We start from the raw sequence: 27,979 nt of genomic DNA, 5'->3' as shown, positions 1-27,979 counted from the left end.
CTTAGGAGCAGAGCAGGCGCCTTGTTATGTCAACAACATACTTGTCACCACACAGGTAACATTACACACTGTTTAACACGTTACTGGTTAATAACGAACACTTCATGTCGTGTTAGAGTCCGTGTGGTGTCGCCTTCAATCGAGGACAACGCGAGGAAACGAGCCGAGAGGCAGCTGAAGGTGTCGCTGTTGACAGTGTTCACTTTAGCTTTGGTCACAGCGCTATCTGCACTTCTTCTACGAAGGCTGTTACTCGGCTAATGTCGTTACTAGGGCTGCAACAACCAATCGATAAAAATCGATTACTAAAAGCGTTGGCAACGAATTTAATTATCGATTCGTTGAGTCGCGCGATTAATACGTCGCTCCTAAGCGCGGAACTGTTTACAGATGCCGACTGTTTCATGCCGGTTGATGCACAGCGAGCCTTGTGTGCGCGTGAATAGTCGAGCGATTAAGCGGTGAGGGAAAGTTTTAGAGTGAGAGACAACTTATATTTTAGACTTGAAACATGGCGGAGGAAATCTTCTAAAATGTGGGAACACTTAACCATTCATGAACCTAAAAAGTGTGTTAGCTGCAATCTTTGCAAATGGTGTGGCACGGGAGAACCACGGTGATTAACAAGCACCTATAATCCAGCTTTACAAACATGAACAGTTTATTAAACTAACCAAAGCTGGTTAAAGTGTGTGTGTGTGTGTGTGTGTGTACACGCGCGCATGTCTTTTTTCTTCCATTTTTAAAGCACTTACAGCTGTAAGTTATTAAAAACGAGTTTACATACTAACTATGATGTAATAATGTAATGAGTAAGTTTCAAGTGTACATTTTCTGTAGTAAGCAGGTGAGATTCAAGTGAGGTAGAACATTATGTCGAAATCAACATATTAAATATACTTAAATTAGTGTAAAAATACATGTGTACTTTAACCTGTGTGAGTATAAATTAATTAATATTATAAAACATGTGTCTCTTCTGTAAATGTATGTATATCATACATTGTATGTTTTTTTGTGTTATTCCAGTAAGTTTTGATTTTTTTTTTATCATATAATATTACTTTTGATAGCTCAGAGACGTTGGAGCAATAACCAGTTGTTTTTACACTTTAGTCTGCACTGTGAATTTGAAATGTTCCGTTTTTGAATAAAGATATGGGAATTACAAATGTTTCTTTTTTTTATCCGATTCTTCGATTAATCGAAAAAATAATCGACCGATTAATCGATTATTAAAATAATCGTTAGTTGCAGCCCTAGTCGTTACAGTGTGGTATTGAGCTAACAAACTTGTGCCAATGGAATGACACGTCATAGTGTTGAATAAACATCGTCAAACAACTTAAAGACAGGCTAAGTTATCAGTTATAACTTATAGTTATAGCAATATCATTAGTGACAGCTGTGCATTTCCTCTGTGTTACATAAAGGTTTTGTAGCTGGTGTTAAGCCAGTATACTATTACAGTTATGTGATTATCATTTTAGTATAAATTGTTTTGAGTAAATATAATAATTATTGTAATAACGATAATACATTGTCAATTGTTCAGATAATTGACTACATTGTTAAGGAAAATGCCAAATATTTCAATATTTATTTCCTCACCAGTCCTGAGAAGATTTAAGCCTCATTTGAAAACATTACTTTTAGCCGCTAGCAAATCAGTTCAGTTACTCTTTTCTGACAATCACACATCAATCAACAAGATCCCAAAGAGAGCACAGAGCGACACCAAGGCTTGTTCTGTCACCGGTGTTTACTCTTAGATCCACTGGATTCAGAAGACTTTCTAGATCTTTATAGAACTTTACCTGCTTATCGCTATTACTATATTACATAAACATGACAAAATACATTTTGTCCATTATAAGAAAGGATTTCTTAAAAATGTGATTTTGTTGTGACATCACCAGTGGGTAGATTCTGATTCTTACCTAACATTTAATGGGAACGTACTTGTTGGTGAACATCTACCCATGATAAAGGATTCAGATGATGAAATGTCAAGAACTGAAGACAGGAAGTTGTTAACAGAAGAACAAACTTACAGATAAATCCATGCTGATGAAAATATGACCTAAGGTAACAATAGGCAGAATAATTGATCATGTATACAAGAGAAAGCACTCAGTCTACTGCACTGTCAGTCTGGGCAGCAACTAATGATGATTTTCATCATCCATTAATCTGTCCATTATTTTCTCTATTAATAATTAAGTTGTCAGAAACTACTGATCGGTGTTTACCAAACCTGGAAATTATACATTTCCAAGATGTCTTGTTTTGTCCACAAATCTAAATTATTCACATTTAAGAAGCTGAAAATTAGAAAGTTGTTTTAATTATTGACAATATATTCAAAATAGTTGACAATTCATTCATGAATCTATTAATAATTGTTTAATGGAATAATCATTGCAGCCCTAGTGTTCTACACTCTGTGATCTTGCAAGATTAACTTCTACTGTCTACACAATCTGGTTCAATGTCTGGACCACTGTCAAAATCTAATAGTTTTTGCCTTGGGACATAAATTTAATCCACAGAAAATGTTGTTTACATCCATGGTTATAGAGTTATGCTGCTCACAGACAGATCAAGGCTGAAAACATACCCACCTGGGTGGAGGTAATAATTGTCAGTTCTAGTGCTGCACTTTTTCTTATTTACTATCAGCTGTCAACTTGTCTTTCTCCTCATCTTATTTTTTAAACTTCATCAAGGTGTATAAGGGTGTACTGGTGTGGAATGGCCTGACGGGGAAACTGCACCTGGACCTTGACCTTCTCGTCCGTCCCAGTCATCCAGTGTCTCTATGACAACCCCACCACTAGTGTCCCCCTTTGGTGGGCAGCCACCACTGCAGCAGCAGCAAGGCCAGGTAGCTCGTGATGTCAACACGGCCTCACTGTGCCGCATCGGCCAGGAGACTGTCCAAGACATTGTCGTCAGGACATTGGAGATCTTCCAACTCCTCAGGAACATGCAGGTCATCCTTGCTATGTCTCTCTACCTGTATCTCCTTTAACTGTGGTTAAATTCTCCTGTCACTTTACAGTTTTCCTCTCCTCCTTTCTCCTTTTATGTATTGTTTTTTAACAAATGTTTTTATTGATGCTTCAAGCTTTACATATCTGAACATATTTACAGATTTTTTTTATTAAAAGCTTTCAAATCTTTTGTTTCATAAGTAAAAATAAAAGACAGATAGCATGAACAGAGAACCCATGAGCAAGGTGAATCCATCTTTGTATGACAATGTCAGAGAGTGCAAATAAATAATTAATTAAATATTAATAAAATTAATAATTATGTCTAAACACGATTGAGTAGAATTACGTCAGTGTTATGAAGTGAAAACAGTAGATAACAAAAACAAAAACACACCCTATACTTTGAAGGGTCCATACAGATGCCTATGAAACTGAGTCACCTAAGAACCCTATATTTTTAATCTGAAGTAATTAATTTCTGGGTTCCATCTCTTCTTGAATAAGAACACGTCAAGGTTTTGCTTTGCCGTTATTTTTTCCATTGTGTAAACCCTGATAAGTTGCTCTTTCCATTGGTTCACTGTCGGGGGCAGTGATTTACACCAGAATAAGGTTATCATCTTTTTTGCCACCATTATAAGGATTTTGAGTAAGTACATTTTTTCTTTACATAAAAAGTCATAGGGAAGCACTTCAAGAACAAAGATCAGCAGATCATTATTTATGTTAACTTGTAAAAGGTTCCGAAGTTCCGCCCAGATCCCCTCCCACTACATCAATTCAGAAATTTGTTTTTGTCTTGTCAAATTTGGAGATAAATGGAGTTTTGAAAAAGCGAAGATTCACTTTCCATATGAATTCTTTCCATGAGGGACGACTGGTCAATTTATGCCCATTTTGTTCCCAGACTTGATCCTCTATCACAACATTCAGAAGAGGTCCCCATTACAGTTGTCTGTAGTCATTTATGTAAAAGTGATATGATTTTTTTATCAACCCCTTTCTTCATGATCTTAATAAAAAAAGTTCAAAATCAGAAGGCTGTAAAGTAAGAGATTGCCATTCTTTGTGTGAAGTCAGATACATTCTCAGCTTCTTGTAACTGAGTAAATTATTTCAGGGTTTGACCATCAAATAAATCCTCAACAAAAACAAGGCCATTATGTCCCCATACCTTGAATCTTGCATCAAAGTGTCTGGGTTTAAAATCCATCAACTGATTTTCATTGCCCTAGATATAGACAGAGTTTAGAACCTTGAGTGTGCATTTCATCCAGACATTTGAAATGTTGTTCTTTGTCCAAAACTCATTTGAGCAGAACGTTAGTGCTTGTGGTGAGACTCCAGGACATGAATTCTCCTCCAAAGATAGTCATGTTGTTTCTTCTGTTTTAATTCCATTCCACTGCCCCATGTAATTGTGCTGCCCAATAATATCATTTCAAATTTGGAACATTTAGACCACCGTGTGCTTTAATGCTGGTCAAGTGTGTCAATTTGATTCTGGGTTTCTTCTCATGCCAGATAAAAGAAGAAATCATTTTTTGTAACTTTTTAAATTTAGTTGCTGCAATCCAAATAGGAAGAGACATAAACATATAACAATCTGGGCAGAATATTTGATCTGACTGTCTCTATCCTACCAAAGAAGTATAATGGCAATATTTTCCATCTTTCCAGGTCCTTGTATACTATTAATTTCCCATAATTCAAATAATACAGTTGGTAAGCATCTGAGGAAATACATATTCCCAAGTATCGAAACCCCTGCGGTGACCAATTAAATTTAACCTGATCAGATAGTTCTGGTGGTCAGCATCTGTTCAACATCATGGCTTCAGATTACGATTCGTTGACTTTATAGCCTGAGGCCCCACCAAAGTCTTTCAAAGGTTTCAGAAGTGCAGGTATGGAAGTGCTGGGATTCTTAATGTACAAAATGATATCATCTGCATATAATGATCATTTGTGCTCTTTTGTCCTGTCTGATATACCACTAATCCATTGGTTACTTATAATTGGTTCAGCTAAGGGTTCTATACTTATAGCAAACAAAATTGGAGACAACCCTGACGTGTTCCTTTAATGAAAAACTGTCCCAGATATCACCGTTAACATGAACTCTGGAGGTGGGTTTTTATATAAGACTTTGAACCACACCATAAATGCTTCATCAAATCCCATTTTATCTAAAACAAGCTCTTCAGGATGAGATGCCAAATTACTTGAGTTTGGACAAATAACTTTTTATATTGTTCGGTTTGCTTGTGCTTTTCTTAATTGGAAAGTGAGTCGTCTGCTTGCTTTATTCACTTGTTCGTAATACTTTTGATTAGTGAATCGTAAGGCCCCCTCTGCTTTGTACGTCAGTAGATCATTTAATTGCTCTCTACAGTTACTTAGCGCTATAAAAATAGTGTTACTATTTGTTATTTTGTGTTCTGCCTCTAATTTCTTCATTTGTTCTTCTAACAATCTTTGTTTTTTTTCACGTTCCTTCGAAAAATGAGTGTAGTCTCTATAGTTTTGTTTTTTTTACACGCCAAATCCGAGCTCATCTATCATATTGCACAATGCTTTCGATTTGGACAATTGGTATTTCTGATCAAATGGGAATTTATTTTTAATTTAAGTATTTGTTCATCACACAATTAAAATAGCCCTAATATTATTAATCCTTTTGAGTTCCCTGCCAAGAGTTGAGCCACCTCCTTAAAGAACCCCGAGTCATCCTCATTGGGTGCATAGATATTCATAATTGTTATTACAACTTCTCCAATAGAGCCCATGACCATGATCCAGCAATGAACACATGAAATGATGTAATAAACAAAAAAGTGTGAAATCACTCAAAATTTGTTCCATATTTTTGATTCCTCAAAGTCGCCACCCTTTTCTTTGATTACTACTTTGCACACTCTTGGCATTCTCTCGATGAGCTACAGTATATGAGATAGTCACCTGAAAGGTTTTCCAACAGTCTTGAAGGAGTTCCCAGAGATGCTGAGCACTTGTTGGCCATTTTGCCTTCACTCTACGGTGTGTCCAAACCTTTGACTGGTCTGGTAGTGTATAGAGAATAATATAAAATAGTGAATACAGTAATTGTCTGGATAGAGATAAGAGCCAAATATAGACATCATTTTTTTGCTTTAATCCCTGTAACGTTAATTTAACCACATCTGTATTTACCACTACAACCCTGTATAAGTGAGTGAAACATTGATGAATGAGTGAAAATTGACTTAATTTTTGTATTGTTTGCTCCAACCTTTTCCAGCCAACCCAATGAAACTGATGTAGTGGAGAAGAAGCGTTACTAAGTTAGTGTACATATTGAGGTATAGCCTAATAAGAATAGGTACAGGTAAGGTAGAAGCCTAATAATACAATGATGTGTGCTGCAGGGTTGCAGTGGATGGACCATCACCAGACATGCTTGACTGGAAGGATCAAGTCAAAAAACTGCTGAGAGTGTCATGCAAGGATAAACATTGTACAATCTGTTCCTAGGTTGATTTCCTGGATCCAAAAAAAATAATATTATAACTTTTTTTTTCTATTTTTGATCCATCTTGGTGTCAAATTTAAAAGATTTTCATTGGTCAAATCATGATTTTTCACTTACATACACACTAAATGTGGGCTCACACACTTTGCACGCTGCCCACGTCACCCAGGTTCTCCAGCCTTTGCCACCTAAGTCTAAAAAAAAAGAAAAGGAAAACCCTGACCAACCAATGAAGATGCTTCATTGTGAGAGTGAGAGTAGTAGTTAACCTTTTTTTGTATGATCACAGACATGCTTAACACATTCATTTTCTTCTTTATGTTCAGCCAATAGCAATAACTTTTTATTATCAGATTGAATTAAAGTATATAGTGTACATTATCTAGATATTGTCTAGTGGATTATTACCAGTTAGGGAACAGACACTCTGTATTGGTTTTGTTAGCGTGGATCGATGATTGTTTCTTTTTATTAGCACTAACAAACTTGTCTTGTACTTTGCTTAACCCAATATTTCCTCTGTTCTGCTTTGCAGCTTCCTAATGGAGTCACTTACCACCCTAATACGCAGCAGGACCGGCTGGGAAAACTCCAGGAGCATCTACGCATGCTCTCTGTGCTTTTCCGCAAGCTTCGCTTAGTCTATGACAAGTGCAAGGAAAACTGTGCTGGACTGGACCCCATACCCCCAGAGGTGAGACAACTCCATTGCAACAGGATTTGTATGCTGTGTCCTTCATCTGAAAATAGGCATTGTCAAGCAATACTATCAGACTGAGGAAGCATTTGTGTATACAACAGCAGAACAGGGGTGGGTGGAGACAAAAACTATTCATCCTGTCTGGGGCTGTAACGATAAATAGATTATGAATTTGCTACTAAATTAATCATCACTACATTTTTGGTTTGATTGTTTTTTGTAATTAAACAAGTTTTCAGATTTTTCCAGTTTCTTAAAAGTGAATATTTTCTGCGTTCTTTGCGCCGTACAACAAAAAAATCCTTAAAATAGAATAGTTTTGGTTCGTGGAAAAACATCATCATTTTGAGGTTTGAAAAACACTGGTCAACATAATCAATGTGGACCATTGATTATCAAATCAATGGTCCACATTGATTTGATAATCATATGTGAATGAGTTCAGCTCTTCTGCGGTTCAATGTACGCAACCGGATGTGCCCGGACTAGTGCCCGGAGCAGGAGGATCTGCTTTACAGCAGAACCGGTGTTTACGTAACCGGACCAGGTTTTTTCAGAGATCTCACTGAGCCTGAGATTATAATAAAACACAGTGTTCTCAGCAGTGGCTGAACTGTTTGTTTAGAACCTTCAGAGCTTCATAAACAAGGTAATGACACAGATACACACTAAACAACAGCGTTAATTGGAACTTCTGGTCTAGGTCTGCTTTAATAAAGAACTGGTTGGATTTTTGGTGATCACTATTAAAGGTCAAGGACACTGTTACCTCACACCATTTTTGTTACTGGGATTTGAACCAGTGATCTTCATGCTGTGAGGCAACAATGCAAACCACTGCCTACCGTGTGGACCCTATTATGTTTTCAATATTATGTTCCTTCATTTTTTTTATAAATATAAAAGGCTCATTCTGGTGTCATGAAAAATAACAATTCATATAATCAGGTGATTGTCCACTTAATTATTAGAATTATTTTCTCTTCAATTTCTGCCAAATGAAAAATGCTGTAAAAGTTCTATTCATCCTAGCTTTTAACAAATTTGACTCCTCACATGCACAAGCACATACATTTACCTTATCTCAGCCACTCCCTGAAGGTTTGTCTTCTCTCTACTTGCAGTAGATTGATCGGCCACCTACAGTAGCTTCAGAAACAATAGCAGCTCAGCTCATCTGTGCTCTGTCCCAGTGTGCCTGCTCAGAAGCCTGACCCTAACCCTAACCCCATGACACTGGAGAACGTATCACAAAGACACTTTCCTCAACACAAACATGCTCTTATGCAGGGAGAAAAATGAACACTCAGTGGCCATAAACTGTTCCATACAGGTCTATAGCTAAGCCACTTTTTGATTGGATTAATGATTATCGCTTACCATTTCTTACCATAGCTCGCAGTTAATCTTTCTCACCAGATTCTAAATGAGCATAAAGGAGGACGTGGGAGGAAACTAGGCTCATATTGGAGCAAATATTTGACGACTGCCATCTTGCACATTTCTGCATTGAATGATGCAATTTTCTGTTCCACCTGTGAATCAAAGTCATGTGTTCACTTTGCCTTTCTCCTTTAATATAGTGTGAAATTGTAAATCATCACTTCATTATGCCATTTAGACATTTTTCAGATGTAAACCAGTGCATGTATGTATCTAGTAATGTTTATTTGTTGATTCAGTTGCAAATCTTCACAGTTTAGTGTTAAGTATTAAAATTATGACAACTTTATTTGTCCCAAAGGGCAATTAAATGACAACAGTACCCCAAACCATACATATAGAGTCAGGTCCATAAATATTGGGACATCGACACAATTCTCTTCTTATTGGCTCTACACACCACTATAATGGATTTGAAATGAAATTAACAAGTGTGTGTGCTTTACATTACATTACTACACATTTTCAGCTTTAAATTGAGGGTATTTAAATCCAAATCAGGTGAATGGTGTAGGAATTACAATACTTTCTACATGTGCCTCCCACTTTTTAGGGGACCAAAAGTAATGGGACAATTGACTGAAAAGCTATTTCATGGACAGGTGTGGCCTATTCCCTCATGATATCATCTTCAATTAAACAGGTAAAAGTTCTGGAGTTGATTCCAGGAGTGACATTTGGCTGCTAATGGAACTGGTTCCCTTGTGTTTATTGATGATGTAACTGCTGACAAAAGCAGCAGGATGAATTCTGTGTTGGAGTGTTTGGAGCAATATTATCTGCTCATATTCAGCCAAATGCTTCAGAACTCATTGGACGGAGCTTCACAGTGCAAATGGACAATGACCCAAAGCAAACTGCAAAAGCAACCAAAGAGTTTTTAAGGCAAATATGGAATGTTATCAGTCAATCACCTGACCTGAATCTGATTGAGCATGCATTTCACTTGTTGAAGACCAAACTGAAGGGAAAATGCCCCAAGAACAAGCAGGAACTGAAGAGCGTGTCAGTAGAGGCCTGACAGTGTCTGAGAGTGTCTGGTGATGTCTATGCCTTCAGACTTCAGGCTGGAATTGACTGCAAAGGATTTGTAACCAAGTATTAAACAATGAAAGTTTGATCTATGATTGTTTAGTTTGTCCCATTACTTTTGGTCCCCTAAAAAGTTGGAGGTGTAGAAAGTGATTCCTACACCGTTCACTTGATTTGGATATAAATACCCTCAAATTAAAGCTGAAAGTGTGCAGTTAAAGCACAAAATATTGTTAGTTTCATTTCAAATCCATTGTAGTGTACACCGTTCTTAACAGGTATAGAGCAGTTAAGCCCCAGTCTAGGGGAACAGGGGCACAACATTAACGAGACAGAGAATGACGTTTTGCAGTATAAAATTATAATATTTATTGTTCACAGTGCCGAGTGCAATGTATCAGATAGGCACAGGCACAGTCACAACCAAATAAAACAGAAAAATAAGTGAAGCATCTCTTCGGGGTGAACCAAGGCCAAAATAATAAACAAAAGAAACTACCTTCTCAAACAAAACTAACTTGCCCTGGGGGAGAAAATAATGAAGAAAAACAATTACAGAAACTAAACCTAACTTCCTGAACTAACAGAAACAGGAGAAAAAAAGGGGAATCAAAACAAATGGCAGTTACACCCTTACTGCTTCCTAACAAAAATAAATATCACAAAACAACAGTGTTATCCCAATTAATTATTTCTAGTGAATAGTACTAAGCAGGCTAATAGAGACAGTACGATTTCTAAGTTGGTTAAGACAGAGTTCACTCAATACACAGATCAAACATTTCGACCGAGCGAGGAGGAACATCACACTGCACAGTGACAGCCCTCACACTGTTGTCTGAAGAGTACAACTTTTAAAAACTGGAGCTCCTTGACAGCTCATCAGGCTCATCAGCTGCAGCTGCAGAGGACCAATGGCAGGCGGCGGGAGGCGGGTATCTGTGAAATACGCAAAGATGGTGCAGTGGCAAACAGGAGCACTCACTCGGGTCTAAAACTCAAAAACGAACGGCTGGTGGCCGTAACAAGAGCCAATAAGAAGAGAATTGTGTTGATGTCTATTTATGGACCTGACTGTACATGTTGCAAATAAATAGACAAACAGACAGGACAGTGCAGGAGTTATCCATTAATGTGTTTCCATCATGGTTGGTACAGTACAGTATGGTTTGGAATGATAAAGCCCTGGGTCAGGCTTGAGTCCATCACAGGGCCACATAGAGACAAACATCCATTCACTCTCACTCTCACACCTATGGTCAATTTAGAGTGTGAGTAGAAAACACCCACACAAACATGCAAACTCAATGCAGATATACAATATTTTAATACAAACAACAAACTATAAAACGATTACAAGACGTGTGGAGGGGGTTGTAATGGAGCTTCAGTGGGATGGTGTCTGTAAATCATGCTTCAAAATTCTTGCACTCTGGGCAGCAGCAGAAAGTGTGTGTGTGTGTGTGTGTGTGTGTGTGTGTGTGTGTGTGTGTGTGTGTGTGTGTGTGTGTGTGTGTGTGTGTGTGTGTGTGTGTGAAGCCTACTCTGGTCGCAGAAAGAACATGATGCATTTTTTCCCCTTCATTCTCATAATTTAAAATGAAAAAAGAGTTGAATATACAGTGTCTGAATATACAAATCTAGATGTATGAATCTAAATATAGTGACAAAATCACTGTTGAATCACTGAAATTTTATTTTCAGAACAAAAGCCCCCGTTTGGTATTAATTGATTTGTTTCGATTATTTTGTTTTTGTAATGGCTTGAGTCCGTTATTGCAATTGAAATACAAGTTACGATTTATTGCACAGCCTGAGTTGGGGCTTTTTATTTTGGTACTATTTTTTTTTTTATCATTTTATTTTATTTTGAATGAAAAAAGATCTTATTTCAAGGAGAAATAAGATGGTCAAACACCAGCTACTGCATTCAAAGTTTCCATTGGCTATTTTAGCCTTCAGATGTCATCACTAGACCAATAACAATAACAAGAATCAATTAAACAATTTATTGTCTCTTATCACTCTCTCATCACTATAGACCACTGCTCCTCACTCTCCCTCACTCAGCTCTCAACCACTTCTAGGCATTTTTCTAAATCGGCCGAGTTAGCGTCAGGAGAGGGGGTTCAGTTACACTTTAATGATGTTTTCAGTTATGCCGAGCACTTTTAAATCTTAATTCATTCTCCTTTGCGGCTCAGATTCAGCACATTGTTGACCAGTCAGTTGCTCTGCTCTTCATGAGGCTGAGGGTTGTTGTTTCTGGCCAAGTGCTCATGCCATTTATCATTCCATAGAATTCAGGTGGCACGCCTGACAGCCGCCCACTATTGGCTGCCTGAAACAGGAAGTGGAATCAATGACTTGGGCAGCATGACCTCATCACCAACCTAATTAGCAACAGAGCCATGAAATGAACAGCTGGAGCAAATCATCTGTATAACTGCAGCTTTTTCCTCTCTTTGTCTTCATTTTATTTTCTTCCCATCTCCCTTATTTCCCCAAATCTATTTCCCTCTTTGTAGCTTTATAACAGCTCTCTGTTACTTTTCTAGTCACTCTGTTTTCACACTTCATTTCCTCCTCCCTTGTCCTGCCATTTCATTTTGCCCTCTCTTTACATGATCACTCCACTATTTTCTTATTATTTTGTCATCTTTTCAATTTTTTTCTACCTCTTTTTTTCTTCCGTGTCAGTGAGGAAAGCTGGATATCTTCATTTAGCCCATTCTTCTCTGTAGGTTGAGAAACCACATCCATCTTTCTATGGAAGAGGCAGGTGTTATGAGGGTCTGTCTCATGCTGCATGGCCACATGTGCACTCTCCATATATCTGTCCCATCCTTCTCAGCTATCCACAAGTTGCCAATACCAGCCCACATAACATAATTATTGATTATTATTATTTTTTTAACTGTCCTCGTCTCCTATTAAGTTAAGTTAAGTTAAATTATCTGTAGCCAGAGACAAGCTCATAGTTGGTCTGATATAACATGCTGCCCATGTTCTTGCCTTCTTTGCTTCCTCCAAAATCAGAGTTTACACTTTGGCATGGAAACTGAAAGCAGCACTGAGAGTTTTCCAGATTTTTTTTCTTCCATTTTTTTCCCCTTTTGTTTGTTTCTTTATTTGTTTTGTTTCCCAACCTTGGATTGTGTATATTTTTGCTCCCCCACCCACTTGTATCCTACGATGCAGTCATTGCTTCCAGATGAAACAGTTCTCCTGAATCACCATCTCATGCCCACAGGGCGTATTTTCCCATTGTTTGGCAGTTTTTGTTTTTTGGCTTCTGTTTGAGTCTCCTGCTGTGTTTTTGCGATGTTGTCAGATATGATATTTTGTTTTGAAAAGGAAACTTGGAGATGGTTGTTTTTTCTCGCAGAAACTTGCTTTCATTATAACAAACTGTGTCCTCGCTGCTTAAAAGATTTTGAGTTTGAAACGCCCCAAAAATACTTATTGTCAACCTGATATTCTATATTTTTGGGAAAATCTGCAGAGACATTTGGCTACATTTGAGACTCTGTGTGCCCTAAAGTTTAGTGTTTTAACAAAATCCAAGTCAGTGTTGTTAGACTATGCCGGTTATAAAGAATAACACCAATCACTTTTTCTGTCCTTTATGCCCTGACGTTGCAACTGCAGTAACAGTGTGTTCTCTAAGGAGGACAGATGTCACTTGATATGTGGTTGCACCAAGTCTCTCCTCCTCTATGTGGTGACCTACAGGGGGCGGTGTGTTGCAGAACAGTAAGCGGAGGACCTGTCAGTTCTCAGGCATGCAGCCTCACCTGAAAGCTCATGCACATCAACTGTAGTGTCAAGCAGACCAGGTCAAGCACACAGCGTTTAAAAATGAATTAATCTCACACTTGCTTGCTCTCTGTCTCTCTCTTCATGTCCTGTGTCTCCCAGCATTGAAGAGAGAGACGAGTGAAAGAGTGAGTCTGTGTTGGAGAGCTTTACACAGGAGATCTGCAGTGCAGCTCAGTTCCCTTAGGTCAGGATTGCCAATTTGCACACTATTCTGACCTATAACTGTACCCAGCAGACGTAACGGTCTCCCACTGACAAATGTGAATATGCAACACTGTGCTTTCAGTGTCTTCAGACCATGCAATGAATAAAAGGAGAAAAGCTTTTGTCATTTCATCCTAGAATGAGACCTTTTTAAAAATAGCTCAAGTGTAATAACAATAATAAATATTTGACGAAACACGGTTAATTACGCTAGAAATCCACAACTGTGGAGTAGCAGCTATTACTGTTGACTTACAACAAAAAGCCCATGATAAGGTACTGTATCTATAATGGCTTCCTGGTTGTGAGGCTGTTTCATTCATAATCCCAAATATGTGACGTAAATTTAGCATAGAATTTTTTAACTGATCACAAATAAACAAAATTTGTCGATTAACATAAAAAACGATTTATGTGTCAGTCCACTAGATGGTGCCAAGTGCTCACTTGTGTGTGTGTGTGTTGTGTGAGTATGTCACAATAATATATATATACAAATACTACAAGTAATATTGCAATATTGTGACAACATCATGAGTCAAGTTCAGAGAAATAACCTGTGTGCAGCTTTATATATATAGTAATATAAAAATATATTCAGAGATTATTTTTAAGTCGTAGTGTGGAGTTTGCCTGTTCTCCACATGTGTACGTGTGTTTTCTCCCACAGCCCAAAAGCATGGAGAGGTTAAATAGACATTGTGAATGGACTGTAGAGTGAATGAATGGTCTGTATGTCCCTGTGATGGAATGGTGACCTGTCCATTCACACTGTGTCCACTGTGATTGGTGGCCCCCCCCACAACCCTCACTTATAAGATAAAGCGTTGGACAATGAAAGAATGAAGGAATTATTCCACAGCTGCATTTTTTGTCTCCTGTCCTTTGCAGCAACTTATACCCTTCTTGAAGGATGAGAGCTCCAAACACAAGGACTGCACAGCCGGCCAGAGCCGCTCCACCACCGAGGAGAGAAGAGAAATCATTGAGGTCAACAAGGTATTGTGTCCTCTTTATCTCTACAACACTGGACTAGTTACACTCTTGATTCCCAGACAGCTTTAATGAAATGACAAAGGTGAGACTGTTATTTTGAAGTATTTATCGTAGAGCAGGACACACACGGTAGTTGTCTGAGATGATGACGTGACGCTAGGACCGCGCTATATTGTTATGGGCGAGTTTTCATATACGTATATGTCCTGAGGGCTGTCGTCTCCTCCTTCGGCCATGATTCCAGCTTCGATAAAGCTTGAACATCAGGTTGTAGGCTACAGAGTGCGCCTGCGCGGCAACTTCAGCAGACGGAGACGCTGGAAAGGCTCACGGTGCCTACACCACGGGCGCGGTTATTCACCGAGGTAATATTTTTTTTTGAAATGAAGACGGTAATTATTTTCGTCAAAATTTTTATCGCAGTTTACCGTTACACCGTTAACCGTGACATCCCTATACACCTGCGTAAAGTGCTCTACATCGGTTACGGATAGCCTGTTGGAGAGCCCCTCCGTCGTCTCCGGCTGCATGGAATATTATGTTATTAATTTTATATTATAATATTATATTATTATTAACACTTGAAATAAATACGTGTATGTCACTCCATCCAGGGACAACGGAGAAGGCAAGGGCTGTGATTGATCAGCCTCAGTCTCTGGGCGGCATCAATGGGCAGGTGGTGGGTGCCCTGATGATTAATATGAGGTAGCACACGGCATAGAAGTTCATAAAATTTGCCAACTGACATTGGGAAGTACCTAAAGTGGGTTTCTTCATGTAACTCATCGGTCCAATAAGACTGCTAATGGAGAACTATGAGGGCTCGAGGGATCTCCGTGGTTATGCAGTTGGATAACGCATTACGCAGTCGAAGAAGTATAATGTGGGCTTTACTTTAAAACACTTGAGGAGAAATTGCATTAAACACAAAAACCAAACCAATAAACAAACACAAAACCCCTCACAGTTAAGAAACACTGGTACGCCACTTTTGCCTTTTTTTATTTAATTTTTTATTTTTGAATTACTCAAGTTATTTGAGGAATTGTTTCAGTTCATTGTTGCTACACTATTTGTTTGAACAATATACTATGTAGAGGTTGTTATCGACTGGTGTTGCTAACAATGGTTAGCCCGGGATACGTTTGCGTACATGTTATTATTTCCGACCTCTCTCTGGAACGCGGTAAACTCAGAGTTCCAAATGTGATTTTGTCATACGCACTGATGCGTGCTCGCACGATATGTAACATACATGTGGACAATGCTATGCAAACAAGAGTGATAGAGAAGCTTGCACAAGGAGAGATGGGCAAAATTCAAATTCCTGAAAAGTATTTTTGTTGTCGTTGTGTATTATTTTCATTCAAGTGAATATTTTAAAGAGGATTCACTTGAAACCCACCAACGGAGGAGTCTGGTGTATTTAGCGACAGCAAGCTGAATCACAACCCGTTCAGCCATATTTCAGTTCAGTGACTGTGTCAGATGGAATCTGTACTCCAGTCATACAGGAACACATCTTTTTAATCGACTGATTCTAATGATTCAGTTACACCCTAAACAACTGCTTTGCAAGTCACTAGTTTGTGTGTTTGTGTGGCATAGAAAACCACTGAAAAAATGGAAAACAACGTGACTGATATCAAACCGAGTAGAGTTGAGTTGGGCTTTGAGCTGAGTTGAGCTTGAACTGTATAATGGAAAAGTGCCATAAGATGCAAGGTAAGGCACGGTTGGGATGGATTGGTCACATGCAGAGGAGGTACAGTGATGAAACTGGACAAAGGATGATGAAGATGGAGCTGCCAGATGAAAAGAGGAAGACCGCAAAGAAGGTTCATCGATATTGTGATGGTGGACATGAAAACAGTTGGTGTAACAGAAGAGGACACAAGGGAGAAGATGGAGGCAGATGATGGGCTGATGCAGATGGAGAAACGCAAGCCTGAACCAGGGCTTTACTATTCCTTACCATACTAGACAAACCAAACTGAAACATAGCATATGTATAAGTGCTGTCTGTACATACTCTTCCTGTTTTTTTTTCATCTATGTTTAGTGCTGGGCCGGTACAGGTTGTTTATGCCAGGCCATTTCAGTGTGCTATAATGTTAATGGTCCAAAGTCAGGAGTGTCAGTGGCAAAGATGATGATTGTGTCAGGATTAACTTAGGAGATGGACCCGGAAGCAGACGGAGACAGTAAGTATATTTCAAAACAAAAGTAATATTTATTTACAAAAAGGAATAACACAAAGCGACTTCCAAAACTAGTGGAAGTGAGTGAGTTAGCGATAGACAGACAGAAGTGAGAGTGCAGCTGCTACGGGATCGGCTCGGCAGAATGGCAGCGTTCCAGCACGGAACAAACTCACTGGCTTGGAGTTAACTGAGGAGATTCCCAGGAGGGCAGGGAAACAGGAAACGACCTGTGGCTTCACGGAGGTGCAGGAGACGTGGCGACCTGGAGCGAGGAGAGTGAGTATCCACAGCAGGTAAGTTTAAGCGAAAGAAGAACAGCATATCTTTACCAACTGAGGTTGAAAAACGATCTGACGCCAGTGAAGAGGAACAGCTCCGCTTATAAGTCCTCCTGATTGCTGATCAGGAGCAGGTGAGGCGGAGCCGCGCAGGTGTAGACAATCACCGGCATCTGAGGGAATGTAGGTCAGCCACGCCCCCTGCTGAGTGAGAAGGAAGGAAGGAGCAGCAGCAGCAGTACACAAACACAAATAATAATAAAATATGAGGAAGGTGCAGGTGGGATCGTGACAGATTGGTTATTTTTAAAAGGAACCCTGGCTATGAAGACTTGTAGTTCTTAAAAGATAAATGTTAGTATCATTTAAAGGTACAATATGTAGTATTTATGGGTTTATATAACCCAAAATCCACTTTTTTATACATATTATGTGCTCCTGCATTGTCTAGTCGCTGTATAATAGTTTTTGTTTCATTTTCGTAGTGTTTCAAAAAGTCATGTTAAATAACATGGTCGCGGGCCGTGGTTGCATAGTCACTGTTAGCAGAGAGACGCCATGTTTCTACAGGAGCCTGTAAGGACAAACGCGAGAGAACAAAACAATCTTCTCTTTACTTGTAGCTGAAGTCCCGCCTCCTCTCTCTCCGCTTCGTCTGCTACGGCCGTGGTAGCTCGCCCTCTCCCTCACCTCATGAATCTCATCTGCTGACACGGAGAAACACGACAAGGACGACATTTGACCTGCTGAGGATACCGTAGCACTCAGGGAAGGGAGGGGATGAGCAGAGGAGCAGTTCTTTGTTGTAAATTTCAGCCTCTCCTCTAGATGGCACTATAAACTACTTACTTCCCCTTTAAATAAAGTGATATAAAAAACCTTCTTGATGTCTTCGTTTCTTATAAAATTTGTAAAAAAAAGTTATGTCGCCATTGTTGGAAATGCATGACTTTTGGAAGTTATGATGCACAGGATAGGATTTTTGTACCTGTAACAACGATTTGTGAACCCGTAGCCCCTATTTTGTGTTAGCAAGTGATAAAAAAAATATTAACAACTTCAAATTTACGGTTACACATTTGTGACTTTAGTGTGCGCATGCAAAATCTGCAGTTAAATGTGCTTGTGACTTTTGCACCAAATATACCTTCATACCGAGAAAACACATGGCTACTTAACCTCTTCTTCACGGCTGCTCCCCGGTACGTCTCACACAGTGACAAAACCATCATAAAACCATATCTAACTTTAACAAACACAGACATGCTGCATACCCACAGAAAGGTCAGAAACTCAGCTAAAAGCTCATATAAACCTTTCTTATGTTCACGAAACACAGTTAAAACACCGATGGATCAAACAGCAGGAGCGAAAAAAACGTTACAGCGAACACATTGAAAAGCGGCACCGGTGCGTCAGCGTGATTATGTAAACAAAAAAAAGACATGTCGGCTGGACAACGGAGAATCTACAGATTCCAACGGTACCATTTTTATCGATCAAGATTCATGGATCCAGCCCCAAAATAAGAGCAAAACAACAACTGACTTTCAAGAAATACAAGCAGAAATGTTGTCTTACCTTTGCTGTTTATCAAAACAAGTTATTTCCACTGGAACAAAACTGCTTCTAATGAAGAACTACACTTTCCAGCATGATTGATATATGATTGAGGTCTGCTTGATCATTACAGAGCGACATTAGATCGTTCTGATTAGAGAAGGGCGAATTTGCATTTATGTCCTTTTGACTCGCTAATGAAGTGATTCACACGCATTTGGAGACCGGGGTCTGATTCTACCGGTTCAGCGAGCTGTCAATCACCTACATTGACCAAGGTCGGCCAGAGCTATGGCGCTGAGTAACTGAAGACGCTGCAGAGTCACAGACTTGTTAGAACGCACCGCACAGGGGGCATCGATTTACAGCGAGTTTTCTTACTTTTTAGATGAATTGTGACATGTAAATAAAATGAAATGGGTTTTAATAATTTGGCACCTAAGAAATCTCAAATGGCACAGATGGTGCCAAACTGTGCCAAACGAGAGAACGCCAAGACATCTCTCTACTAAAACGTCTGTCATTTTACTTCGCTTCACTTCAGCAGCATCAGACTTGTCCACATGTTGTTACATGATCTCCATTAAAATGCAATATTTTTTAGGCAAGAGAAGAAAAAAAATCCTTAATTTATGCTGTGTTTCATGTGCATTTACTCTGACACACTGGCATCTACAGTGAACCTTACACCTCTAGTGGAATCTCACAAATGTTATCTTTATTTTCATACCAATTAGGGCTGTCAAAATTAACGCGTTAATGCAGGATGATTAATTTGTGGAATTAACGCGTTTATGAACAGGCAAGACAGGCAACTGCTTGGGGCCACGAGCTGATGGGGGGGCTCCCGACACTCAGAGCCTAAATGCATCAGTGAGCAGCCGCATCCCCCGTCCCCCCTAAACAACAATGACATCTCAGTAGGAAACCTCCCTAAAGGGCCCCACTTCACCCCATGTTCAGTTTTATACACATCAGTTAGAGTTAAAAAATAAAACAACAAAAAAAATGTTAGGTTACTCACATAACTCTGGTTCTCTGATAACTGAGTGAGGTGTCTCACTATAGGTGTGTCCCATTTGGTCGGCCGTGGCCCAGGAAGGGTGGATTTTTCGACCGGATGTCGTCAAATTGCGTCACAGCGCTGCGCCGTAGGCTGTCCAGAATGAATCCGTCCACCTCGACTGCTCCGTATGCGGCCGAGATATGAGACCGACATTAGCTTGTTTTTGAAGGATAGGTCTGGGGTATCCTTCGCAGCCTGCGCGCCAGCAGCAAAACCTTTCCAATCCAACATGGCGGACGTTTTGCAGCTGGGAGAAGCAAGTTCGTTTTCATACGTAAGTACAAATCAGAATGAAACAAAACAAATTAAACGTTTCTGCTGTTTTAAAGTCATACCGCTATGTATGTAATTAATAAGCACAAGTCACAAGACTGACCACCGCATTTGCTGTCTGCTGTCTGTAATCACCATGAAACGGTAGTTTCAATCATTCAAACTTTTGTTGTAAGTTAAACTTTAATTAACATATATGTGGTGGGTTTGTATAATACTTATTTCACCACGTACACTGATTGTAATTGGTGGCATGAAAGAAACATAAGTTAATCATTTAATCATTGAGAATCCTTTTATAAGAAAATAAAATGATTCTCGATTCTCCTCAGAGATGAGCTCACCTATTCAAAGACATAAATATTGCTTTTGTCATTCCTAAAAGATAAGCGTAAAGTTATTATGCCTATAATGATAATTTTAACTGTAAAAAGGGGCAGCAACATGTCATTTAAACCCCCGTGATAAAACTACATCTCCCCTTGTTGTCTCTTTGAATAGTACTATTTTGCAAAGAATGGACCTGCAGGAAATGTAACTCCCTTGCAGGCCAAAAAAAACAACTTAAAAAGACAACTTAAAAAATAAATATTAAGTAAGGATACGTTATGTAGTATTTATATATTAGTTTGATGTCTGTTCAGTGTTTTACATTATATTTGGTTTATCATGGGCATTAATAATATACTTAAAATGTTATTTCATTGTTGTTTTTGTTGACTTGATGAATCCCCTGTTTCAGGATTGCAAGTGTCAGAATGGGGAAGAACCACTGCTGCAACTTTGCCTGCGATGTCCTCAGGGATGGAGTGCTTCCCTCGGGAGGTGTTCCTGCGAGAGGGAGGTCTGGGTGTCCCTTCTCAGACTGCTGCCCCCGTGACCCGGCCCCGGATAAGCGGTAGAAGATGGATGGATGGATGGAATCATTGGTTGTTTGGATAAGACATTTCATTTAAATAAATCATATAGGAGACAAACACAGTGATATTTGAGAAGTGAAATAAAGTTTATATGCTTTACAGAAAGTCTGCAATATCAGCAGTTTCTGGAGGACAATGTCCAGGAATCAGTGACATAGTTGAAGTTGTGCCGGGGCAAACCATCAAGCCTGACTGAACTGGAGATGTTTTGTGAAGAAGAATGGTCCAAAATACCTTCCTCCAGAATCCAGAATCTAATTGGAAAATATAGGAAGCGTTTAGAGGCTGTTATATATTTATTTTGTGGTGCCTAAACTTATGAACATGCCCACTTGCACACTTTCTGTGTCTATGGTGAAGGTTCTTCATATGTAATATTAATATTATTATAATAATAATAATCTAAAGCTCTAAAGGCTCCGTCCAAACTAAACTCAATTAAAAGGAATACTAAACGTACCTAAAACAGACTAAAAACTATAGTACTACTACAACTAACTTACAACTAAATAAAAATTATTTTGAAATAAGGAGTCTTTCTTTAAGATAGTTAGCAGCAGATTAAGTAGACTATTTACGAACACTATTACTAATAAAGTAGAGCTTCGGGAATTGGGAAGAATTGGTGACAGCTTGCCGGTTAGTGTGCCGTAAAGAAGAAGTAGAAGAAGAAGAGGCTAGACCGTCCCATTTCGCAGCGTTTGACTTCCGGGTCCCCCGGTGGCTGCGGTCCACGTCCGTTGCTGTCCACATTGGCTGCAGCCTTGCTTATGGGACACGCCTTATGGGAATCATGGAAGCTCCAATGACACCACTTCTGTCACATGACAGACCAATCATCTCGAGATGCACGGGCCAGATAGCTCCCCTTCTAAGCGCCCTGTGTGCTGTACCCGCCATTCTCAAGCATATTTTTTCCACCCACCAAAGCAAGAAAGGCAGTGTTGTGAGATACCTCACTCATTTATCAGAGAACCGGGGTTACGTGAGTAACCTAAGGTTCCTCCCTCAGTATGTCACTATGGGAGATGAAACAGTTTTTAAGACAGAGTTTATTTCGAGACCCAAATACACAATATTCTGAGTGGGAGACACTCTTTGCGTGGTTTATACTGAAGCCTAAGCTGTGCAGCCTGACTGTCAGTCTCTGCGTATCTCTCTTCGCACAAAGGAGAAAATCGTCCAGATATGCAAACACTCTGAGGCCCGGCGCTCACATCGGGTTCAGGGCTGCTTCCACACATTTGCTGGAGACTTTCGGGGCTAATGACAGCCCGAAAGGCAGGGTCTGATACTCGTAGGCTGCTCCTTTGAAAGCTATTTCCTGTGTGCTGGATATATGCTTATATGAAAATAAGCGTCCTGCAGATCCACAGAAGTGAACCAGTCACCTGGTTGGATGGATCGGAACAGAACATTGTGTGTGAGCATTTTAAATTTGTATTTTCGGAGGTGTAAATTGAGTAAACGCAGATCTAGGATCGGACGTAAAGAACCTCCTTTCTTTGGGATGAAGTACAATGTGAACCTCCCCTGAACCGGCTTAATAGAGAAGATAATTCGCTCTCTAAAGCCTCCACGGCTTTTCCCGTAGCTTCTATCGTGAGCGCCCCGTTGAAGCGAGGCGGCTTCATTGCAAATTGCAGCCTGTAACCCCTGAAAATGGTTGTAAACACCCAGGGGTTGACTGCGCCTGTGTGCCATACTTCTGCTTTGACAGCGAGAGGACCAGGGTCTGGCCCGTGCATTTCGAGATGATTGGTCTGTCATATGACAGACATGGTGTCATTGGAGCTTCCATGATCGATTTAACAGAGGGAGTTTCCCAGAGGTTTGAAAGGGAGGTTTGAGAGAGAACATTAATTTCGAAGAGAGGTAAATATTAAAGAAATTTGTATCTGTCTTACCTGATTTCATCTGCTGTATCTCAGTGGGACAGCAAATACAGGCCTGTAGTCACATGCATCTTGGCCAATAATCTGCTGTACTCAATCATTTTTATGTATAAAGCTAATTGAGAGGTGTTGAACCCCCCATAACACACCCTTTGGTTCCGGCTCTGTATTTAAAAGTCCACATTTCTTTGACGGGCAAGGTAACTCGATGTGTGGTACTAATAAGTGTGTCAGTAGACCCACTGTGCCAATTCTGTGAAAATGTGTGTGTGTGAGTGAGTGAGTGAGTGAGTGAGTGGGGAAGATGAGGTGTAAAACAGATGGACATCACATTTCTATACTAACGCTGATTTCAAAGGAAAATCTAATCATTCATGAACTATATTCATGTTCTTTTTTGAGTACTCCTATTGATGTGTAACAGATCTCCACTGTGATTATTTAGCTCTTCTGTGGCTATTCCATGAGTAATTTAATTTCATGAAAAAGTATCCATTGCTTTCCCTTATATACAGTCAGGTCCATAAATATTGGGACATCGACACAATTGTCTTCTTTTTAGCTCTGTACACCACTACAAAGTATTTGAGATGTGCTTTAACTGCACACTTTCAGCTTTAATTTGAGGGTATTTACATCCAAATCAGGTGAACGGTGTAGGAATTACAACACTTTGTGCCTCCCACTTTTTAGGGGACCAAAAGTAATGGGACAATTGACTGAAAAGCTATTTCATGGACAGGTGTGGGCTATTCCCTCATTATGTCATCTTCAATTAAGCAGGTAAAACTTCTGGAGTTGATTCCAGGAGTGACATTTGCATTTGGAATCTGCTAACTCTCAATATGACATACAAGACTTCACCAGAGTGAATACAGAGGGTTCACCACAAGATGTAAACCATTGGTGAGACTCAAAAACAGGAAGACAAGATTAGAATTTGCCAAACACCTAAAAAAGCTGTTACAGTTCTGGAAGAACATCCTCTGGACAGATGAGACCAAGATCAACTTGTACCACAGTGATGGGAAGAGAAGAGTGTGGAGAAGGAAAGGAACTGCTCATGATCCACAACATACCACCTCATGCATTGAGCTGAATGAGAAATGTCATCGCTTCTGCAAGATCTGCAGTGTTGATCTCAGAGTTCACTAACTAAAAACGTGATGCTGCTGCCACCTTGTGATATAAATAGACCACGCATTAGGTAGTCATTTGAGTAGAAAGATTTGTTTACATAAATGCTGATCGATAAAACATTTGTTTTCTATCTTTTTCATATTTCGAATAGTGACAGTAAGCCATTGACTTTTTGTAATCAAGCATGTAATCAAATACTCATGCCCACCAATTACAAACATTCTTAAATACTATGATAGCAACCTTCAGAATGTGGATGAAGATTTGAATAGTGCAGTTAAAAAGTCATCATCTGTATTTTACTCCTCTTGTGAGGTTTATCTTTTTTATCATTTTAATGAGTGATAAATGTTCCCCGATGCTGTTTTTGCAGGGAGTATTTTTTTCCCACAATATCAGAATGACGGTGCAGTCAGGACAGTGCTGTAGATTTAGATCTGAATGTTTGAGAACAGAAAGATAGTGACCCTCACAGTAGCTTTCACTTCAGTCCAGCTTCACCACATTCACCATATCTCCAGGCTCATAACCTACATCCTTGTACATGAAGCCTGGAGCCAACCTTCCGAAGCAGGCAATGTTGGAACAGGTAGTAGAGAAAAAGGATCAGAGTTGAGTCGAGTGGTAGTGGAAGGGGATGGCTAGAGGAGAGGCAGATAAATGACTCCTGTATGGTAATGTCTGGCTGCTTTATGGGGCATCCTGGCTGTGAGTGATAGCCCTGCTCTTGTTATCTGTCGATTGGGGTAATTGCTGTTTGTGGGAGTCTGGCTGACGAATGGTGATGCAATCTGCCCATGCATTGGAGGGGTAAGAGTGGGGAGGCATTACTCTCATTTCTCTCCACAAGTGTCATTACTATAGGAAGCATGCTGTGTGTGACAATATATATTTACATTTTAACTGTGTTTGAATGTGCCCATTAGTTACAGTTAGTTACATTTTAAGTTTCCTGGCTGAGAGAAAGCTTTGGTCACCCAGGATTTCATGGTACAAGGCCCCGTCCATCTTTCCCTTGATGTGGTGAAGTTGACCAACCCTCTTAGCAGAGAGACGGCCCCAAAGCTTAATGCTTCCACCTCCATGACAGGGGGGATGGTGTTCCTGGGATCATAGTCTGAATTCCTCTTCCTCCAAACACGGCAAGTTGAATTGATTCCAAAGAGCTCGTTTTTGGTTTCATCTGACCACATCACCTTCTCCCAATCATTAAGGTGTTCAAAGGCAAACTTCAAACGGGCCTGTACATGTGCCTTCTTGAGCAGGGGGACCTTACATGCGCTGTAATCCATTACGGCGTAGTGTTACTGTGCAAACTTCCCTGCTCTGCTGTGTTCGGGACGTCAGTCACGTCACCGAAGAGTAGTCCCGAGTGACGCCAAAACCAGCGAGAGTTACCTGTTGAGTGCGGTGCACGGTTTCTTCAGCTGTGACTGTATAGAACAGAGTCAAATCTGTAGCTTTCCACACCGTCGCATTTTGTTTGTTGTGCGTGAATGCAAAGTAAGTGTTATGATTAGCTCAGGAGGTGGACCCAAAAGCAGACTGAGACGGTAGGTATATGTAAAAACAATTATATTTATTTACAAAAACGAATAAACAAAAAGCGACTTCCAAAAACAAGCGGAAGTGAATGATTGAATGAGAGAAGAGAGAGAAGTGAGAGTGCAGCAGCAAATGGTTGGCTCGGCGATCTGGCAACGTTCCAGCACGGAACAAACTCACTGGGTGAAGAAGTTTCCCAGGAGAATAGGGAAAGCAGACAACGACCAGTAGTTTCGGAGGTGCAGGAGACGTGGCGACCTGGAGCGAGGAGAGACGGGTGAGTATCCAGTTGACGGTAAGTTTAAAGCGACAGAAAAACAGCATGACTTTACCGACTGAACATGAACAACGATCTGACGCCGGTGACGGGGAACGGCTCCGCTTTTAAGTCTTCCTGATTGCTGAACAGAAGCAGGTGAGGCGGAGCCGCGCAGGTGTAGTCAATCACCGGCGTCTTGAGGGAAAGTAGGTCAACCACGCCCCTGCATAGAGAGAAGGAGGAAGAGCACGCAACAGCAACACACACAAATAATAATAATAATAATAATAATAATAAATAATAATGTGAGGGAGGTGCAGGTGAGATCGTGACAGTAAGTGTATACTCACTGATAATTAGTCTGCTATACGTGGCGTGAACCGGGACCGGCCGCCATGTTATGATTATTACTCTCGTGCGCGACATTGTAATGTGAGATATATTAACATAGGCTGGTTAATATGTTCCAATTATGTTATATATGTGTCCTAGACATATAACACTGTTTTGATTGTGTGTTTTATACCGCGGATGGGCTCTAAATCAGACAATATTTATATCTTGCTTGTGATACATTGTCATGATGCGGTCTGAGGCGCCCCCGTGTGGCCAATAGAGAATATTATTTCTATTTATCTTTCTCACTGCATTTCATGTGTAGTACCATTTGTGCGCTTAGTTCACAGTTCACTATTACCTATAATGTACTAATACATTATTGTTCCTTTATTTATATACTTCAGGAAACCACATAACAACACATCCTGTACACTCTTCCTATTTGTGGGCAATAAAGAAGATTAAAAGAAACCTCTGGAGTAGCTGCAGTTTTTCTGACAGAAGACTAAGGTCAGACTGTGTACGCCAGCATCCAAACAATAATAAATGACAGTAACCAATGGTTTTCTTTGTGACTGTAGTCCCAGTTGCCTTGAGATCATCAAGAAGCTCCTCCTGTGTAGTTCTGGGCTGATTCCTCACCTTTTTCATGATCATTGATGACCCACAAGGTGAAATATTGCGTGGAGACCCAGACCGACAGAGATTGACAGTCATTTTATGTTTCTTCCATATACATTAATATAGCAACAACAGTTGTGTCCTTCTCACCCAGCTTCTTGCCAATCACCTTGCAGGTCTGAAATCTTGTCCCTGATGTCCTTAGAAAGTCATTTGGTCTTGCCCATGATGGAGAGATTTGCAAAGAGGAGTGGTCAAAAATTCCTCCTGAGATGTGTGCAAACCTTGTGATGAACTACAAGAAACGTCTGCCAACTTGGCAACAAGAGTTTCTACACCAAGTATTAAGTAATGTTTTGATAGGGGGTCAAATACTTATTCACTCAATGAATTGCAAAATAATTTAAATCTTTTGTTTTATGTGATTTTCTGGATTTTCTTTTTGATATTCTGTCTTTCCCTGTTAAAATAAACCTACCATTAAAATTATAGACCGTTAATTTCTTTGTTAGTGGATGATCTTACAAAATCAGTGAGGGATCAAATACTTATTTCCTCCACTGTACGTTAGGTGTATGTGCTATATTTATTTTATGATATTGTATGTCTCTTTGGTGTAGCATAACATGTCAACGGGTGGTGATGTAAATTGTAAAGAAAGATTTTCAGCCCACCCCTCATCCAAAAAACAAACAAAATCAAGATCCCCACAGATAGAGAGATCGTGTACAGTAGGTGAATCACTGCTATGAAACATGTTCATAGTGAGCAGAAGAAGATGGAGGGATGGGAACACACACAAGCAACAGATTTTGTGATTAACTCTTGGAAAATCCTGACCTCATGTCGTTCACTGGTGTCAGCAGAACTGTAAGAGATTAAAATCAGTTAGTTATGTGCTACATGTAGATTTATGTGCTACATCTCATGGGGGGACATCAGGTAAGTGGTGAGGGATGAGAAATCGAGGACGGGGTAGAGAAAGTGTGGCTCGTGCAAAGTCTGTGTGCTCATTCTAAGTGCATGATGGGAAATTCCCCCAGCAGTCTAAGCCTATGGCAGCATAAGATAGACTATTCTAATCAGGACATACCTGATCTAGCTTCGACTATAGGCTATGTTAAAAAGGTAGGTTTTCAGTCTCACATTAAAGGCAGAGACCGAGTCAG

General features: G+C 39.8%; 1 protein-coding gene across 1 annotated transcript in view; it reads left to right on the top strand.

Moving 5' to 3' along the window:
• Positions 1 to 27,979, top strand: part of med30 (mediator complex subunit 30) — a 44,643-nt gene continuing 16,664 nt past the window's right edge. The window contains exons 1-5 of the mRNA XM_083900232.1: positions 1 to 55; positions 2,581 to 2,634; positions 2,730 to 2,995; positions 7,046 to 7,204; positions 14,603 to 14,710. Of these exons, the coding sequence (XP_083756358.1) occupies positions 2,822 to 2,995; positions 7,046 to 7,204; positions 14,603 to 14,710 (441 nt within the window). The 5' untranslated portion in view covers positions 1 to 55; positions 2,581 to 2,634; positions 2,730 to 2,821. The remainder of the gene's footprint in view (positions 56 to 2,580; positions 2,635 to 2,729; positions 2,996 to 7,045; positions 7,205 to 14,602; positions 14,711 to 27,979) is intronic.

Source organism: Microchirus variegatus (assembly GCF_963457635.1).
Source record: "Microchirus variegatus genome assembly, chromosome: 13".
Classification (NCBI taxonomy): Eukaryota; Metazoa; Chordata; class Actinopteri; order Pleuronectiformes; family Soleidae; genus Microchirus; species Microchirus variegatus.
Note: the sequence above shows the minus strand (reverse complement) of the source record. Positions and strands in the feature narration are given on the sequence as shown.